This window comes from Pan paniscus, chromosome X (assembly GCF_029289425.2).
Source record: "Pan paniscus chromosome X, NHGRI_mPanPan1-v2.0_pri, whole genome shotgun sequence".
Taxonomy (NCBI): domain Eukaryota; kingdom Metazoa; phylum Chordata; class Mammalia; order Primates; family Hominidae; genus Pan; species Pan paniscus.
The window spans coordinates 9,806,227-9,826,954 of record NC_073272.2 but is presented as its reverse complement, the minus strand read 5'-3'; the positions used below and the strand labels follow the sequence as shown (position 1 = coordinate 9,826,954).

General features: G+C 37.8%; 2 protein-coding genes across 2 annotated transcripts in view; one reads left to right on the top strand and one right to left on the bottom strand.

Moving 5' to 3' along the window:
• Positions 1–20,728, bottom strand: part of LOC117978598 (variable charge X-linked-like) — a 657,335-nt gene that overhangs the window by 303,161 nt on the left and 333,446 nt on the right. The window lies entirely within an intron of this gene.
• LOC117978111 (variable charge X-linked-like) lies at positions 12,674–13,542 on the top strand. Its single transcript, NM_001427535.1, has 2 exons — positions 12,674–12,855; positions 13,049–13,542. The coding sequence occupies exons 1-2, from the start codon at positions 12,754–12,756 to the stop codon at positions 13,415–13,417; spliced, it is 471 nt and encodes a 156-aa protein (NP_001414464.1). The 5' UTR covers positions 12,674–12,753; the 3' UTR covers positions 13,418–13,542.

Genomic DNA, 20,728 nt, shown 5'->3' with positions numbered 1-20,728 from the left:
GTGTGTGTGTGTGTGTGTGTGTGTGTATAGAGAGAGAGAGAGAGAGACAGCTCAAGCAACTCAGAATAATAATAATAATAATTATTATTATTATTATTATTGCGTGTAGACAAATGAATCAGGCTCTGTGGCTCCGGGGAACTGGAAATCTTCACACAAAGGCAGAGAAAGCCCTTCCAGAATATTTCTACACTATTTCCTACACTAATCACTCAAGAACCATTTCCAAAAGCAATAAAGTATATCTGGCCAACCCATGATCAGCACCAAAGCTTGCAGAATTTTGACTTTGCCTTTTTGGTACTGGCCTTTCATTTTTAAAAATAATTGTTTTGTCCTTTTGCTTCAGACATGTATAAAACAAACAGAAAACATTATTTAGGAATGACTGACTCTATATTACTGAATCAATTATTAAATCTTGCTGAATGATTGATCTTGGCAAATAGAGATGTAACTACTTCTTGATGCCAACTGTAATTCAAATCTCTTCTCAGTAAAGAATTAATGAAATGCTTAGCCGGGCATGGCCAATGGAATTAGAATTAGCCCAGTCTTGCCGTAACTTTCTGCTTCCTTACTGTCCTGAGTTTCGGTGGGCAACAGATTCATTTTTGTAGATTTCTACAGAAACATCTGCAACACTGTCTTTTTGCATTCATAACTTAAGGCTTTCATAATTATTGCAGAAGTTTCTCAGTCTCTCCATGTGAAATTTCTCTTAGCTATTGGATTTTAGATATTTCACAGTTCCTTTTGTGCCTCTAAACACAACAGGCCCAATTCTGCTACTTAAAGTGGTTTCATGTTCCAGTTGCCTGCTCAGAATATGTCTGTTTAATCCCCCTTCTATGGTGATTGATCTGTTTACACTATACTCTCCTAGACTGGGGAAGTTTCAAAGTTGAATCTAGCTTTTTAGGATGTAGACAGCTGCCAAATTCATGGCAAAAATGACATGCTACCTTAAAATATCTATTCAGGCTGGGCACGGTGGCTCACGCCTGCAATCCCAGCACTTTGGGAGGCCGGGACAGGTGGATCACCTGAGGTCAGGAGTTCAAGACCAGGCTGGCCAACATGGCAAAACTCCATCTCTACTAATACAAAAATTAGCTGGGCATGGTGGTGCGTGCCTGTAGTCCCAGCTACTCGGGAGGCTGAGGCAGGAGAATCCCTTGAACCCGGCAGGCAGAGGTTATAGTGAGCCAAGATCGCACCACTGCACTCCAGCCTGGTGACAGAGCAAGACTCTGTCTCAAAAAAAAAAAAAAAAAAAAAAAGTCTATCCAAAGGTACCAAAGGTACTTGCTGTATGAGGCATCATAACTTCCTGTGAAAATGAAAGCTATGCACTTTTTCAATTAAAAACAACAGTGCACATAGATATACATACACTCCTGAGCATGCATCAGGTGTGCCGCACACATTCACACACACGCCTCCTCCCCCCCAGACACACATTATCTTAGAGTGTGCCTTGGCATCCTTCTTCACATAGACATATGACATTGTTGAAGAGACCCAGCTCTGTGTGGTCAGTCTGTGTGCCCAGCATCACCTTTGTCCCTCCACAGCTATGTGCCCACTTTGTGTGGTCTTTATATTTTTCTGAAGAAGAGTCAGGTTACTCATTCACTTTATTTGTGTACACACTTCAAAAAATATATATTATAACATTTCTATAATATCCAATAAAAGGATGAAATTAGAGGATGTAACTTCTGACCCAAAAAAGGACAAAATAAAATGGTAATAATCAAGCTAAAATAAAACAAACACAAACAAGATAGAATAAAAGTGATATGAAAAGCAAGTATACTAACAGAAAGTACAATATAAGATGATAGAAATGAGTCCATAAACACAATGGATACAAACAGATTAAACTCTATAATGAAAAGATGAAGACACAAAAGGTTTGAAAAGAAAAAGATGGAAAACAAAATACCAAACATGTATCAATCCAAGGAAAAAGGCTTAATTGTATCAACATCAGATAAATTAAATATCAATGCAAAAGTCATTCTTATTGGTAAAACAGTTATCCCTATGGGAAAATCTGTTAAGTTCTCAGATAGCTATAACAATTTAAATCTATATGCATCTAATTAAATGGCATTTATATATAATATACATAAAAGAAAAATTAACAGAATGAAAATAGAAATGAACAAATCCACCATTATACTGGGATAATTCAGCATATTCTCACCAGCTGTAAGAATGGTCTATGACTGGCATAGAGATCAAACTAATATAAATATAAAAGATTTAATAGTTTAATAAGCTCCTTGTAATGGACATATATAGAAAACTACATGAAATAATTGGAGAACACGTTCTTTTCAAGCGTTCCAGAAAATTTTCTAAAACTTGGTTACCCACTTGACATAAAGTATGTCTTCTCAAATTTCAAAGAATCTGAAATTTTCTAACTATAATACAAAAATTAAAAAGTTAATGCCTAAAGAAAACCTTCAATGGCCCTGTATATTTAAAAACGTAAAAAGACACACAAAGATCACTATGAGTTAAAAGAAAAATCATAATAAAAATAAAACTGTGTCTAGGAGAGTTTGATAATAATAACAAACTCCCTTTACTCCATTCATAATTTAAGGCTTTTATAATTATTGCAGAAGTTGACAAAGTACATATTTAAAAGAAAAATTTTACCTTTAATTTTTATGCATGGATCTTATTTGGGCCATAAGCCAAGCACATGAATATGTGTGTGTGTCTGTGTGTGTGTGTGTGTGTGTGTGTGTGTGTGTGTGCATCTGTATATATACAAGATATTCTACTCTGGGGCAGGCAGAAATGTCTAGGAGTTGGGATGAAATGGAATTGGCCATGAGTTGATGACTGCAGAAGCTTGGAGAAGGTCTGTAGCTGTTTCTTGGACCATTCTCTCCCTCTCATCCTTCACCCCAACGAGTCCTGTATCTAGTCCCATATAACAACACCACACACTGAGACAAATATTTTTGTCAGCTTCTTACCTACACGTTGAGATGACTTTATACATTTACAAGAAACAAGTAAAGGCATATATGTATTTTCCCTTGTTCACATAATATATAGTATATCGTACACGTCCATTTACAACCCACTTTTTTCACCTAACATCATATCTCAGAAAGTCTTCCTTATCATTTGATTGTAGTGGCATTCCCACCATTTGGACACACAGTATTTTATTGAATCCTTCCTCTCCTGAGGAACATCTAGGGTGTTTGTAACTCTGTGCGAAGGCTAGGGCTGCCGTGAACAAAACTGTGCATCCGCCACGTCATCCATGGGCAAGTGTCTCTGCAGGAAACATTCTCAAAAATGGAACAGCTGGGAGAGCTGGGTCCCATATCTCATCATTAATACATTTTATTACTGGTGGATATTACCAAATATTTCTCCTCGGGGATTGTACCAATTTGTACTTGTACCAGAAGTGTGCAGGAGTTATTTGCAATACTTTAATAACCCAGTGCCTTTGCCTCCTTTGCCTGGAATATGCATCCTACCTTCATCAGATGCCATCCTCTGGGAGATGATTTAAGAGGGATGCCTTCCATGACAATACCTCCTGGGCTGCACTAGGAGACAGACACGTGCCCCTAGGGGTCCCGCAAATGCATGTCTCACAACACTTCTCACACTGCATTGTGATTGCCAGGGTTCTTCATTTTCTCAAGCTCCAGAATACCAGTTCTGTCTTATTTGTCTTCTTTCACCTGTACTTCCTACCATGCCAGACCCACAGGAAGCTACTGGAGTGTTTGTAACATGAATCTTTAAAAATGGGCTGAGGTCTCTATGGATTACATATACTTCCTAAATCAATTTCCAAATACAAAAAAAAAAATTCAAGCAAGAAATAAAAAGCACATATTTTAAAAGAGCATTACAGTGTGGAGATTCCTTGGAGAACTAAAAGTAGAACTACCATTTGATCGAGCAATCCCACTACTGGGTATCTACCCAGAGAAAAAGAAATCATTATACGAAAAAGATACTTGCACACCCATGTTTATAGCAGCACAATTCGCAATTGCAAAAACATGGAACCAACCCTAATGCCCATCAATCAACGAGTAGATAAAGAAACTGTGGTATATATACACAATGGAAAACTACTCAGCTATAGAAAGGAATGAATTAATGGCGTTTGCAACAACCTGGATGAGACTGCAGACTATTATTCTAAGTGAAGTAACTCAGGAATGGAAAACCAAACATCACATGTTCTCACTTGTAAGTGGGAACTAAGCTATGAGGATACGAAGGCATAAGAGTGATACAATGGACTTTGGGGACTTAGGGGGAAAGGGTGAAAAGAGGGTGAGGGATAAAAGACTACAAATAGGGTTCAGTGTATACTGCTCGGGTGATGGGTGCACCAAAATCTCAAAATCTCAAAAAAGTAAAGAACTTTCTTGTGTTACCAAATACCATGTGACCAAACACTACCTGCTCCCCAATAACCTATAGAAATAAAAAAATTAAAATAAATGTAACAAAAAAGCATTACAAAATCAAATTCAGAAAAAGAGATATGAACATAAAAATGACCCCAAAATAGCAACTTTCAAATTTTGAACACAAATAAGGATGGAGCTATTTTGTTTGTTTAAGTGCCTATAGAAATTGTATTATAACCAAACAGGCTTTTGTAGTCATTTGTAGAAAAATAAGTACAACATAAAGTGAATACAGTAATAAAGGAAGTTGTATATCTGTTATAAATAAACATATACATTTTTCATATATGTCTATAGGGCAATGTCCATCATTCTGGAGAAGTCGTATGGAGCTGTTTAGTACATTTTAACTAATGTTCCTTAAAAAAAAAAAAAGAGGCTGGGCGCGGTGGCTCACGCCTGTAATCCCAGCACTTTGGGAGGCCGAGGCGGGTGGATCACGAGGTCAGGAGATCGAGACCATCCTGGCTAACACGGTGAAACTCTGTCTCTACTAAAAATACAAAAAATTAGCTGGGCGTGGTGGCGGGCGCCTGTAGTCCCAACTACTTGGGAGGCTGAGGCAGGAGAATGGCGTGAACCTGGGAGGCGGAGCTTGCAGTGAGTCGAGATTGCACCACTGCACTCCAGCCTGGGTGACAGAGCAAGACTCCATCTCAAAAAAAAAAAAAAAAAAATTTCTCCTAAGTTCAGACACTGCTTCATTGATTAATTCATTTGTTAATCCATCCACTCACTCAATATCTCCGCAAATATTTATGGTGGCCTTTTTTTTTTTTTTTTTTTTTTTTTTTTTTGTAAAGGACTATGCTGGGCCAACATGGTGGCTCATTCCTTGTAGTCCCAGCAATTTGGGAGGCCAAGTGGGAGAATCACTGGAGCCAGGAGTTGGAAACTAGCCTGGGCAACATAGTGAGATCATGTCTCTACTAAAAATAATAGCTAAATTTCAAAAACATATTTTTAAAAAGGACTATGTTAGTGCTATAAGGTATCCAAAATTTATCTGATAAAAATTCCAGGCTCTGTAAATTTATAGAAGAGGGGAAGATAATTTTCTTTTATCAGTAAATTATATCATTGTACTTAAAATGTTTTTCATTGGCTTTGATTTTAAGAAATGTAAGGAAAACAAAATGGTTTACATTAATCATATATTGTATATATTCATATGCAAATATTTACAATATGTATTTAAATGTATATGTGATATATTATTCAATCTTGTTTGTGGATTTAGAAAAAAAAAAGAGATTGATACATTTTAAGAAAACTTCCCTGTATGAAAAAAATTTCTGGAAACCGTAAGTGTGAGCTATCTACATTAGTGTTTCTGTGTTTGGCAAAACAGTATTACAGCCCAAACGGGAATGGTTGAGGACAGATAACTTGGCCAAATCACCCTGGCTAGAAAAGTGAGGAGATTGCATCAAACTCACTCCGAAAGCCAATCAAAGAATAACTTGAAACCGCTTTCAGTCACTTGGACTTTGCTTCCTGGTCCTTAGTGGCAGCTAATGAGGTTTAGAAATAAGCACATGTATCTGTCTATACTGAAGGGAAGAAAATAAATCCACTATGGCACCAGTTCAAAACACTGCATGAGCAGTCGAGAGAAACAATTTACCAGAACATGCTTAATGGTAAATCAGAAATGACATGTATGAAAACATGGGGCTGCAACTTGAAAATATTGGAAAATGAGTCATCTAAATTTGCAGAACCAATCAGATCCTGGACTGATACACTTTGTAAGTTGCAACTGCTGGATACCATGTAGCTATGTGATCAAGAGCATCTATCTGTAATGATGAATGCTTCATGTTCACACAGCTTTAAATGCCTGCTTTCTGAAATGATCAATCATTTATTAGCTGTAAGGTAAGGGCAATGACGTATACAATCTTCTCCTGTGCTTAGAGATGTTAAAATTCATGTATGGTACTACAAAGATAAGAACATGCAATAAAAGTTCTAAACTATGTAATAAAATCCAAGGTAGGATTTTTGTGGATTATGTGTTAGTAATGATATTTTAAGAGAATATTAACATTTTGTTAAGCAAATATATTAATATATTAATTATTCAATAATTTTAATTATGATTAATTTTATCATAAGCATTTTCTTTTCTATTTACACATAAGACCCTTACAAATTCAAATAATAAAAAAAGATGTTTTTAAACTGTACTCAGGAATAGACAGACATATGTTTTAAATAAAGAGAGTCTATTTCAACACGGCAAAACCCCATCTCTACTAAAAATACAGACATTAGCTGGTCATGGTGACACATGCCTGTGGTCCCAGCTACTCATGAGGCAGAGATGGGAGGATCACTTGAGGCCGGGGGCAGAGTTTGCAGTGAGCTATGATTGCACCACTGCCCTCCAGCCTGGGTGACAGAGCAAGACCCTGTCCCAAAAAATAAAATAAAAATAAAATGAAATAATAAAATAAAAAACAAAGCACATAGGTCAGCTGGATGCAGTGGCTCATGCCTGTAATCCCAGCACTTTGGGAGGCTGAGGCAGGAGGATCACTTGAGGCCAGGAGTTCAAGACCAGCCTGGGCAACGTAGTGAGACCATGTCTTTACAAAACACACAAAAAAATTAGCCAGCATGGTGGCACATGCCTGTATTCCCAGGTATTCGGGAGGCCTGAAGTGAGGGGATCCCTTGAACTACTGTATACAATTTGCAGCCAGGTGGAAGACAGTACAGACTTCAAAGCCTCCATTAACTCAGCGAACCCGTTCCCCAGCCCATGGACACATACACAAAGACTTACACTCACATCATTTGCTTATGGGAGCCAGCGTTTCTCCTTAGGAGTAGCAAGGGATGAGCTTTTTATTGTCACTGTGGCTTTTCAGTTTATGCAAGTCAACACTTTTCAACAAGGGCTGAGACCAGGATGGAATCCACGCTATCTCCCTCTTTATAATGGTGCCATTTAAAAAATTATTTTGTACAGATGAGATCTTGCTATGCTGGCCAGGGTGGTCTCAAACTCCTGGCCTCAAGTGATTCTCCCATCCCTGCCTCCCAAAGCGCTGGGATTATAGGCATGAGCTACTGTGCCCACCTAAAACAATGCCATTTTTAAGATGAGGTGCATTTAAAGAAAGGGTGTATTTGGTAGGCAAAATAAGTACCCTCCAAAGATGTCCAGGAACTCATGCCTGGAACCTGTGAACATGTGAGACGACAAGGCAAGGGAGGAAATGAGTTGGAAGGTGCTATTGACAGGTACCAATCAGCTGACCTGAAGCATGGATATTATCTTGGGTTATCTCTGGGGGAGTCCAGTGGAATCCCAAGGGTCTTTCTAAGTGTAAAAGAGGCAGGAGAAAGGAACCAGAAAGACAGCCACATGACAAGGATCTGACCCCAAAAATGCTGGCTTTTAAGATGGAGAAAGAGGCCATGAGACAAGGAATGGTGGGAGCTTTCAGAGTCTGAAAAACACAAGAAAACAGCTCCTCCCCTACAACCCCCAGAAGGGACATTGCCCCACTGTCATCTTGAATGTTAACCCAAAGGCACTCAGTCCAGACTTTACATGAAACTATAGAACTGCAGGGCAATAAGTGTATGTTTTTACTTTTAATTCCAAACATTTCACTAACTTATTTTAATTGACGAACTTAAATGGTATATACCATCTACACCAGGTTGCTTTGAAATATGTATACATCGTGAAATAGCTACACCGAGCTAGTTGACGATTGCATTACTTCACCTAAGTATAATTTTCTTTGTGGTGAGAACTCTTAAAATCTACCCTCTTAGCAATCTTTAAAAATACAATATTATCATTAGCTGTTGTCACAGTGTTTTACAATAGAGCTCTTGAACTTACTCCTCCTGTCTAACTGAAATCTTGTACCCTTTGGCCAACATCTCCCCAACCTTCCACCTCCCCCGGCTCCTGGAAACCACATTCTATTCTCTGATTCTGTGAGTTCAACTGTTTTAGATTCCACATAGGAGTGAGATAATGCAGCCAGGATCAGTGGCTCATGCCTACAATCCCAGCAATTTGGGAGGCCAAGGCAGGAGGATCACTGGAGGCCAGGAATTTGAGACTGGCCTGGACAATGCAGGGAGGCTTCATCTCTAGAAAGAAAAAACGTGTGTGTGTGTGTGTGTGTGTGTGTGTGTGTGTGTGTATATATAATTATATAATATATATATTATATATAATATATATTATATAATATATATACTATATATAATATATAGTATATATGATATATATTATTCTATAATATATATAATATATGTTATATAATATTATATATATTATACATATTATATTATATATTACATATCTTATATCTTATATATCATATATAATATATAATTATATTATATCTTATATATTATATATATTATATTATATAATTATATATAATATATATTTATTATACATATTATATTATATATCATATATAATATATATATTATATATTATATACATTATATATAATATATATATTATATTATTATATTATATATATTATATTATTCCATATTATATTATATATATTATATTATATATATGTTATATAGAATATAAATTAATAATAGAATATATATAATATAATATAAAAATCTAATATATAATATAAATATATAATATAATATCAATTATACTTTATTATAATTATATTATATATTCTATATTATATATCATTACATATTATATATAATATATAATATATAATACAAATTATATATATAAAATATATATTTTTTATATATATATAAAATTTGTATTACATATTACATAATTATGCTATACAGATTATATATCTAATATATTAGATATTTATAATGTCTATAGCATAATTATATAATTATGCTATAGATATTTATAATGTCTATAGCATAATTATATAATTATGCTATAGATATTATATAATTATGCTATAGATATTATATATAATATATAATATATTACATTATGTATAATACATAATACATAATATATTACATTATGTATAATATATAATATATGTTACATTATGTATAATATATAATATATCTTACATTATGTATAATATATATCTTACATTATGTATAATAGATAATATATAGCTTACATTATCTATAATAGATAATATATATTATGTATAATAGATAATATATATTATGTATGATAGATAATATATATTGTGTATAATAGATTATATATTATGTATAATACATAATATATTATATTATGTATTATACATAATGTTATATTATGCATAATACATATTATATTGTGTATAATATATTATATATTATATTGTGTATAACATATTATACAATATATTGTGTATAACATATTATACAATATATTGTGTATAACATATTATACAATATATTGTGTATAACATATTATACAATATATTGTGTATAACATATGTTATACATTATATTGTGTATAACATATGTTATACATTATATTGTGTATAACATATGTTATACATTATATTGTGTATAACATATGTTATACATTATATTGTGTATAACATATGTTATACATTATATTGTGTATAACATATGTTATACATTATATTGTGTATAACATATGTTATACATTATATTGTGTATAACATGTTATACATTATATTGTGTATAACATATGTTATACATTATATTGTGTATAACATATGTTATACATTATATTGTGTATAATATATGTTATACATTATATTGTGTATAATATGTTATACATTATATTGTGTATAATATATGTTATACATTATATTGTGTATAATATATGTTATACATTATATTGTGTATAATATATGTTATACATTATATTGTGTATAATATATGTTATACATTATATTGTGTATAATATATGTTATACATTATATTGTGTATAATATATGTTTTACATTATATTGTGTATAATATATGTTATACATTATATTGTGTATAATATATGTTATACATTATATTATGTATAATATATGTTATACATTATATTGTGTATAATATATGTTATACATTATATTGTGTATAATATATGTTATACATTATATTGTGTATAATATATATTATATATAAGTTGGATGTGGTGCACACACCTGTGGTACCAGCCACTCTGAAGGCTCAGGTGAGAGGATCGCTTGAGCCCAGGAGGTCAAGGTTGCAATGAGCTATGATCGTACCACTGCATTCTGGCTGGGCCAGAGCGACACCTGGTCTCTAAAAATAATATGACTTCAAGTACACAGTTACTCATTTGAGGTAGTAAGGGGTGGCATGAACATCAACTGTTCCATCATTAAGTACATTGTGGCCTCTTTCTTGTCCTTCCACTATCGAGTAAATAGTAGTCAGATAACCCAGGATGTACAACAGAACTCAGACATGGACCTCTGCAGTGCTTATTTTGGCTCTGTAACTACTGAAAGAGATCTCAAATAAGGATCTTTTTAGAAACTTAAAGTAGTACTTCATAGTACTTAGTAGTACCAACACACGCTTTGGGTAAAAGGAAAATCCTTTATGAAAATGCAAACTTTAGGAATTAAATGCTCCCCATAGGGACTCACTTATTGCTGTATACATGACTGCAGGCAGAAAAACACAATCTGAATGAACTTGTTTTTTTTCTTAAACTTGGAAAACCTAGAAAAGATGAGTGGTATACAGGGGCCAATTAACATAAATAGCACGAGGAAAAATGAGAGGAAGTCACTCCTCTCCTCCCAATGGGAGTACTGTGTTTTGAAGGATTCATGAATGGAATTTCAGAAACTTGGCAAAAGAATACATTTACTTCACTTACTCCATATATATTCTGAATTTCATATTTACTAAATAAAGTGTTTCCAAATGAACATTTCTTTTTTTACATGTTACATGTAAAATTGTTTTACATGTAAAAACATGTACATCTTTTTAACATGTTACATGCAAAAAATCTTTTTACATGTTGTCATATGTTGTTACATGTGAAAACTGCACATTAAAAAAGGAAGGGCAGGGGAATTCATCATTCAAGTTTTTAGATGTCCATATAAACTTCCACATAATCCACGAATATTAAACTGGATAAACAAAGCACTCTACATAATTTACCTTGCCACAGATGTGAAATAATTGTAAGCGTACATAAATGTTAACAAAATGCTTTCATTCAATTCTAAGGGGAGGTATCATTGAATGATGGACCAAAACAAACTAAATAGCATTTTGATGTCTGTGGAAATGACATACCCACAAACCAGTGGCTCAGCATTGATATTAATATATCTTGCTCGGTTGCCTTAATCATTTACAGCAGTATAATTTTTTTAAGAACACAGACAGTAAGGTGCTTTTAATAATTTTGATATGGCCATAGAGTATATCTATTTTTTGAAGTCCTACTTTCATTGGAATTGCCTCTTTATCCTAATGAGTAAATACAAAAGAACGCACAGATAAGATAGCTTTTGTCTTCTTCTTGTTGTTTTCTGAGACAGAGTCTTGCTCTGTCGCCCAGGCTGGAGTGCAGTGGCACAATCTTGGCTTACTGCAACCTCCAACTCCCGGGTTCAAGAGATCCTCCTGCCTCAGCTTCCTGAGTAGCTGGAACTACACGTGCGTGCCACCACGCCCGGGTAATTTTGGTATTTTTAGCAGAGATGGGGTTTCATCATGTTGTTCAGGCTGGTCTCAAACTCCTGACCTCAAGTGATCCACCCACCTTGGTCTCCCAAAGTGCTGGGATTACAAGCGTGAGCCACTGTGCCTGGTCAATTGACGTCTTCATATAGCCCTCCGTCTATCCCAGTTAGCATGGAGGGATTTTAGGTAGGTCATACAGAAACTGGGTAATGATGGCAGGTGTGGAGGAACAGAATGTACCACTGAATGGGAGGTCCGGGGGAAACATATGGCGGAAATATCCTCCCGTGCCACGTGATCTGCCAAAATTGAACATGGGGAGTTTAGGAGGGGCGACATGTCAGTTTGGGAACTATCTTTAGGGGTGCTAACCCAAATCTCCCTTTCTCCAACTAGAGCACCCTGCCTTCCTCATTAGATGTCACCCCCACCCCCCGCCCCCGACTTCATCCGCCATGTCCTGATGGTGCTTTGTGACGTATAAGGCCTGCCTTCCCACCCAGGGCTACCATTGGCTGGGTGGTGGAGTGTTGACCAATCACAGCTCAGGGGCGTGATTGTCTCGTCCTGGGATCGCGAGAGGGGTATATACAGGGAGGCCAGACAGCCTGGAGTTAGTCGACCGTTGCGAGACGTTGAGCTGCGGAAGATGAGTCCAAAGCCGAGAGCCTCGGGACCTCCGGCCAAGGCCGAGGAGGCAGCAAAGAGGAAGGCCTCCTCTCAGCTGAGCCCCAGTGGCCCGAAGAAGAAGGTGAGTGACCCTCCCAAGCTCCTCCTCGTCTTCCCCTCGCCTCCTTCCTCACAAGAAGCCTCTCCTGTCCTCACTTGGCACAACCCCCCAACCCGGTCCCCACCGCTTCTGAGGACACGTCCCTGTTCCCAGCCTCCTCCATCCTCGTCCCTAAACCAGAGCCCTCCTGTGATCGTCCCTGTTGTCCTTCCAGACTGCCAAGGTGGCCAAGAAGGGAAAAGCGGTTCGTAGAGGGAGACGCGGGAAGAAAGGGGCTGCGACAAAGATGGCGGCCGTGACGGCACCTGAGGCGGAGAGCGGGCCAGCGGCACCCGGCCCCAGCGAGCAGCCCAGCCGGGAGCTCCCTCAGCACGAGCTGCCGCCGGAGGAGCCAGTGAGCGAGGGGAGCCAGCACGACCCCCTGAGTCAGGAGAGCGAGGTGGGGGAACCACTGAGTCAGGAGACCGAGGTGGGGGAACCACTGAGTCAGGAGAGCGAGGTGGAAGAACCACTGAGTCAGGAGACCGAGATGGAAGAACCACTGAGTCAGGAGAGCGAGGTGGAAGAACTACCGAGTGTGTAGACGGCCAGCTACTCCCCTATCTCCGAGAGCAGCGACTAAGTTCAGGCCCAGCCGCCAGACCTCAGAGATCTCACCAGCGGGGTGCTTGCCATACTGTTGATAATAAAATGAATGTGTTGCAAATTGATCTGAGTGACTCCGTGTTCTCTGATGGTGGGGAGGGAGGGAGGGAGGGGGGAAGAGGTGGTGTGTGGGGAGGGAGGGAGGGAGGAAGAGGTGGTGTGTGGGGAGGGAGGGAGGGAGGAACAGGTGGTGTGTGGGGAGGGAGGGAGGAAGAGATGGTGTGTGGGGAGGGAGGGAGGAAGAGGAGCTGTGTGGGGAGGGAGGGAGGAAGAGGTGGTGTGTGGGGAGGGAGGGAGGGGGGAAGAGGTGGTGTGTGGGGAGGGAGGGAGGGAGGAACAGGTGGTGTGTGGGGAGGGAGGGAGGAAGAGGTGGTGTGTGGGGAGGGAGGGAGGAAGAGGAGCTGTGTGGGGAGGGAGGGAGGAAGAGGTGGTGTGTGGGGAGGGAGGGAGGGGGGAAGAGGTGGTGTTTGGGGAGGGAGGGAGGAAGAGGTGGTGTGGGGAGGGAGGGAGGAAGAGGTGGTGTGTGGGGAGGGAGGGAGGGAGGAAGAGGAGGTGTGTGGGGAGGGAGGGAGGGAGGAAGAGGTGGTGTGTGGGGAGGGAGGGAGGGAGGAAGTGGAGGTGTGTGGGGAGGGAGGGAGGGAGGAAGAGGTGGTGTGTGTGGGGAGGGAGGGAGGAAGAGGTGGTGTGTGGGGAGGGAGGGAGGGAGGAAGAGGAGGTGTGTGGGGAGGGAGGGAGGAAGAGGTGGTGTGTGGGGAGGGAGGGAGGAAGAGGTGGTGTGTGGGGAGGGGGGGAGGGAGGAACAGGTGGTGTGTGGCGAGGGAGGGAGGAAGAGGAGGTGTATGGGGAGGGAGGCAGGAAGAGGTGGTGTGTGGGGAGGGAGGGAGGAAGAGGTGGTGTGTGGGGAGGGAGGGAGGAAGAGGACGTGTGTGGGGAGGGAGGGAAGAAGAGGTGGTGTGTGGGGAGGGAGGGAGGAAGAGGTGGTGTGTGGGGAGAGAGGGAGGAAGAGGTGGTGTGTGGGGTGGGAGGGAGGGAGGAAGAGATGGTGTGTGGGGAGGGAGGGAGGAAGAGGTGGTGTGTGGGGAGGGAGGGAGGAAGAGGTGGTGTGTGGGGAGGGAGGGAGGGAGGAAGAGGTGGTGTGTGGGGAGGGAGGGAGGAAGAGGTGGTGTGTGGGGAGGGAGGGAGGGAGGAAGGGGTGGTGTGTGGGGAGGGAGGGAGGAAGAGGTGGTGTGTGGGGAGGGTGGGAGGAAGAGGTGGTGTGTGGGGAGGGAGAAAGGACAGAAGGAAGGAACAAGTGGTGTGTGGGGAGGGAGGGAAGTGGGGTCCCGCGGGGTTGAGGTCACAGGGACAGGTCACAGTTAGCCAGACAGGAGGATAAGGATTGCGTCATGGCTGAGCACTGGAGACAAATTTCCCCTTCACAGGATGACTCCGCTTCTTATACGGTTTGTTTCTTCATGCAATCTTGCTAGCACATACACCAGGTACCAAGAACTGGATTCTACCTACTTAGGTTTCACTGTCAAAATACCTTTTCGGTTATAGAAACCGATGGAAGAATCATTTCCATCTCTTTCCTTTCAGCGTCCCCTCCCTACAATCTAATATAATTAAGAAGAAAAATTCAAAGTAGAGAAAAATCTATCCACTTGAAAAAAGCCTTTTTATTTTTGCAACTGAGGAGACAGAAAGTACATTTCATATTTCCATACATTAGAAATACACAGGTCTTTTCTATATCTAGTAGAATTTACTATATACAAATATATGTAAATTTTTATATAAATAAAATATACAACTATATTTACTATAGACAAACATATGTTTACATATAAAATATATACATATAGACAAAATATGGAATATATATTTATATATAAAATATATAAATATAAATAAATGCAAATATAGATTATACACATTAGAAATACACAACTCTTTTTTGTACATAGTAGAACCTATTATGTATATTTATATATTAATATATCTTATGTTTTTATATTTATAGATTACATATATAAATATTTATATTCTATATATTATATATAAAACATTAAACATATTTATATTTATAAATAATATATCAATATAGACATCAAATCTATATATGAAACCTATCTATAAATATAAATACATGAAAAGAGATATATAAATATAAATATATATAAAATATATATTCTATATGTGATCATTTATTTTAGAAGGTAAGGTGTTGTGATTGTTGAAGCATCCTTCACAGATAAAAAAAGAAAGGAAATTATCATTTTAAGAAAAATAAAATAAAAATAAAAAATAAATAAAGTACAAAATTCCCAGTTGTCAATAATTACAATGAGAGAATAATATAGCACTTGCTATATATAGAAAGGATGGGTATTTCTAATGTGTATATATGTAATGTACATTTATATATATAATTATATAAATGCACAGATCTTTTCTATATATAGGATAATGCACTGCTGTATTTCTAATGTGTTATATATATTAAACCTATATTTATATATATTTATATGAATACACAGGTTTTATACATATTTATATCAATGCACAGGTATTTATATAAACATATAAACACACAGGTCTTTTCTATATATAGTAGAATTTTACATAGTAGAATTTATGATACATTTAGAAAAGACCTGTGTATTTCTATATTTATATTTAGAAAAGACCTGTATATTTCTAATGGATACATATATAGTTTGTATTTATATGTATATTTATAGATAAATATATAATCTCTGTATATTTATAGATAAATATATAATCTCTATATATTTATATATCTATTTCTATGTATTTACATTTAGATAGAGATCTATTTCACATGTAGATTATATAAATATTTATATTCTATGTAAATATATAAATACAAATATAAATATGTAAATATATTTATATTTATATATAATATATAAATATGTAATGCATAAAGATAAATATACAATATATAAAATATATATTCTATATGTGATCATTTATTTTAGAAGGTAAGCTGTTGGTATTGTTGAAGCATGCTTCTCAGGCAAAAGGAGAAAGGAAATTATCATTTTAAGAAGAATAAAGTACAAAATTATCACGATTTAATTTCCAGTTGTTAATAATTACGCAGACAGAATAACTCATGTCCTTTAATCTTACAATGAATAGCACGTTAAACTTTTATGTGATTCTGAAAATATGAATTTCCATATAATAAGGGTTTGAGATGTAAAGCACTAACTTTATAGGCAGTTTTCACTTGTTACATACATTGTTCTTATACCTTTAAAGATGTTAAAATTAATGGTGGCTTTGAAGAGATGGTAGCATCATTTGAGAAACAACAAATGAGTTCTGTTTCATCCTTTCCTTGGTGTGGTCAGGGCTTCACTTCATTAGCTTAGGAAGGGATTTCAGAGCTTTTCATGTTGAACTTGTAGCTGCCTCCTATGGAATCCTACGAAATCTAGGCCACTATACCACAGAAACAGGGCGTTGCCCCATGTCCTGAACACCATCATTTTGTGGTATATTTCTTTTGTATTTCTTATATGGAAATACCATATAAGAATGAGCATGCTTGGTATAACTCAAAGCCTGTTTATTTGCAAGGCTGTATTGACCCTGGACAATAAATATTTGTATGTTACGGATGGGAAACAAGTCCGCATGAAAAGCTCCTGCTGTCTTTTAGGAAAGCGTATTGGCTGTGGTTGTATATCTCTTTCCAAAGGGAAATTGGTGAACTCTCTGCTATAGTTTTTTCCATAATGACAGCATAAAAACTGAAATAAATTTATCTTGTCAGTGGCCACTTTTGGGGTTGGTGTATATTAGGGAGCACTTCTGCAGTGTGTTTCAAAATTACATTCAAGGATTAATTTCATGCACCTTATTTTAATGCCATATTTCCATTCAAGCTCTGCATGTCACAACAGTCTGTGATGATTCTTTTGGCATTGAAATAATTATCCATGGCACTTAAACCGTGTTTCTTTCATCATTTCATGGCAGTAGGAGCTTCAACTGCTATTTGTTGGGAACCCATCCTGACTAGCTCTTTCACTAGGGCTTCATGTTTTATTGTGATGATTGGCAGACTTGTGTTTCAGACATTTTCAGATTTGGAAAGTTACTATGATTTTGAAATTATAGATGCAAAAATGTCATTGAATTTACTTTCACAAACTTTTAATTCATTATAGACAATAAGAGGTTTAATCAGAAATCAGGCCAGGTGCGGTGGGTCACGCCTGTAATCCCAGCACTTTGGGAGGCCAACGCAGGCAGATCACTTGAGGTCAGGAGCTTGAAACCAGCCTGCCTAACATGGTGAAACACTGTCTTTACTAAAAATACAAAAATTAGCCAGGCGTGGTGGTGTGCACCTGTAATCCCAGTTACTTGGGAGGCTGAGGCAAGAGAATTGCTTGAGCCCTGGAGGTGGAGGTTGCAGTGAGCAGAGATTGCAAGACTGCACCCACTGCACTCCAGCCTGGGTGACAGAGCAAGACTCCATCTCAAAAAAAAAAAAAAAATCAATAATTTAAGTAAGCTTTTAATTTGTTGGAGCATTCACAAATACTACATCTTCATTTAAGTCTCTCTTTATTCTACATGTTATACACACAGTTAAACTAGTTAATAAGAGTGTTAAATACTTTCCCTCCTTCTCCAACTACCCACAATCTCAGGCTTAAAATAAACAGTGGAATGAGTAAAGACCCAAAATAATATAACAGCAAAGGTGCAGTTGACTTTTGTAATCAAATGATAAATATTAAAGCTTCCTGACATTTTAGGCAAATCTTCCTGTGTCCCTAAAAGGCAGATCCCTTTGACTGCAGTCATGAACAACAGGTGATCTTGAGATTCTCATCTGTCAAAGACAGTTGGTGGGAGAATTTGAAAACACCTTGTACATATTAAAGAGCTAAGCATGAGATGATGCATACATACATATGTCTCTGTCTCATTAGACCGCAGGAAATAGGACACATGGCAGGAAGGCTCATGTTGATTCCCCTTGACCATGCAGCTTCCTCTGCTCCTGACTCCTAAGAACTTTCTGACCTATTGGTCATTCCCAGCTTCAGATCCCCACGCATACAGATTGTTTTTGGCCCCACATCAGTGATACACACGACACAGAATTGCTCTCAAAAAAACACTCTGGAATGGAAAAATGACAGGAGAAGCTCAACGCGATGGCTGGGTACCAGAGGGAAGGCCTTCCGCTGTTTTGAACACTGATGCTAAGCTCTAGAATAACTGCAGCTGCAGCCTGTTGGACCTGGGCATGTGTCAGGCAGGGTGTGAGATGCTCTCCATGCACGACCTCATTTCTCCCTCACATTACCCCTATGGATTAATCGGGGCTCTAGAGAGACGCTACCAACAGGTTATCAGCAAAGACAGATGAGAGGGGATTTATTAGGGGAATTAGAGGGTGAAAAGTCTCAGGACAAGCTGTCTGCAAGCTGGAGCCCCTGGGATGCCAGGAGTGTGACTCAGTCCACACCCAAAAACCTCAGAACCAGGGAAGTGGATGGTGTAATTCTCAGTATAAAAAGAGCCTGAAGTTCTGATGTCCAAGGGCAGGAAAAGAAGAGTCTCAGCTCCAGGAGAGAAAGGGAGGAAAGTGCCTTTCCTCTGCCCTGTTTCTTCTATCTGGGCCCTCAGAGAATTGAATGGGGCCTGTCTCTATTGAAGACATCTTCCCCACTCTGTCCACCAGCTCACGCCAATCTTCCCAAGAATACCTGTGCAGGCTCACCTAGAAACAATGCTTTACCAATTCCTGACGTATTCCTTAAGGCAGTCACGTTGACACCTGAAATTAACCATCACACCCTGTAAAATGAGTAGTGTCCCCACTGGACAAATGAGACAGACAGTTTGAGTAACTTTCTTATACTGCTTATAGGTTATAGAGTCAGGATTAAAACTCAGGTCTGCAAAGATCAAATTCTAAACTCCACCCTCTTAAGGACTGCTGCTCAACACTGTGGAAGCAGTACTGTATTAGACACTGTACAAGGATTGAAGAGGCATTCGAGACACATCCCCTGCTTTAGGGACCACATCCTAGCTCGCATTCATGACAGGAGTCATGTTTCTGTGACTCTACTATAGACCCCGGAACCAAGTGTGAATTGGTACGCTTTAGGTGTGCATAAGCTCTGCAGAAATCCTAAGAAAGAGCCAGATAATTATAGGCTCAATTCATATAGGCAAGTTTTTACGAAAATAGCTTTTAGCCAATTCCTGAAAGAAAATATTTTTACTGGCAGAAAAATGTTCTGCTGGAGAATAACTAGTTGAAGGGCTTTGGGGGGAGGGGCCCTGGACATATGTACACACAAGTGGGGGGAAAAGACACACAGAATAGAAACAGAATTGAGGACCCTTCAGGGAGAGAAGTAAGGAAAAGTGCTAGCCCAGCAAGCTGATAAAAATATATCTGCCCTGTATTTAAAGTTAATTCCATCTCTTGATGTTTTTTTCATATTATTCATTTTATTATATTTGTTAGTATAGTATTATCCATCTTATTGTCCCATATATTATGGCATTTCCCCCTATATGTGAATATATTACCACATAGAAGGAAATGACCTCATTTTCCTAATACATAATTAGACACATGGATTTATTCCTTTACAAGCAAAAATGTGTCTCCTCCATTACGTATTAAAATGAATAAAACCATATAATATTCCTGAGTTGAATCTTGTAGCTCAATACTTGGACAGAAATGTTGCTAATTTGCACATTTTATGTGGTACTGATGACTCCCACATTAAGGAGTGTTTTTATTGTCTGCTTGGTCAGAGACCTCAGTGTTTGGATGAAAGTTCATTCTTAGGAGGCCACTGTCATCAAATCAACTTTGCATATAGAAAACTTATGAAAACACAAACCATTCTGTCCTCACAACTTCTGTTCACAACATTGGCGAATGGAGTCACACCTGCATGCTCATAGTTTATCACCACAAACTATGAAACTACTAAAAGAAAACTGTGGGGAAATGCTTGAGGACACTAGTCTGGGCAAAGATTTTTTGAGTAAGACTTCCAAAGCACAGGCAGTAAAAGCAAAGTCAACAAATGGAAAAACATGAAGCTCAACAGCTTCTGCATGTTAAAAAAAAAAAAATCAATGAAGAGACAACCTAAAGAATGGAAGAAAATATTTGCAAACTATACATCTGACAAGAGATTAAGAACCAGAATATATATATATATATAATATCATATATATA

What these genes read in the sequence shown, in the direction of transcription:
- LOC117978111 (NM_001427535.1), top strand. Translation starts at nt 12,754, where the DNA reads ATGAGTCCAAAGCCGAGAGCCTCGGGACCTCCGGCCAAGGCCGAGGAG. An exon ending in CCAGTGGCCCGAAGAAGAAG is followed by an intron (nt 12,856 to 13,048) that starts GTGAGTGACCCT and finishes TTGTCCTTCCAG; the next exon opens with ACTGCCAAGGTGGCCAAGAA.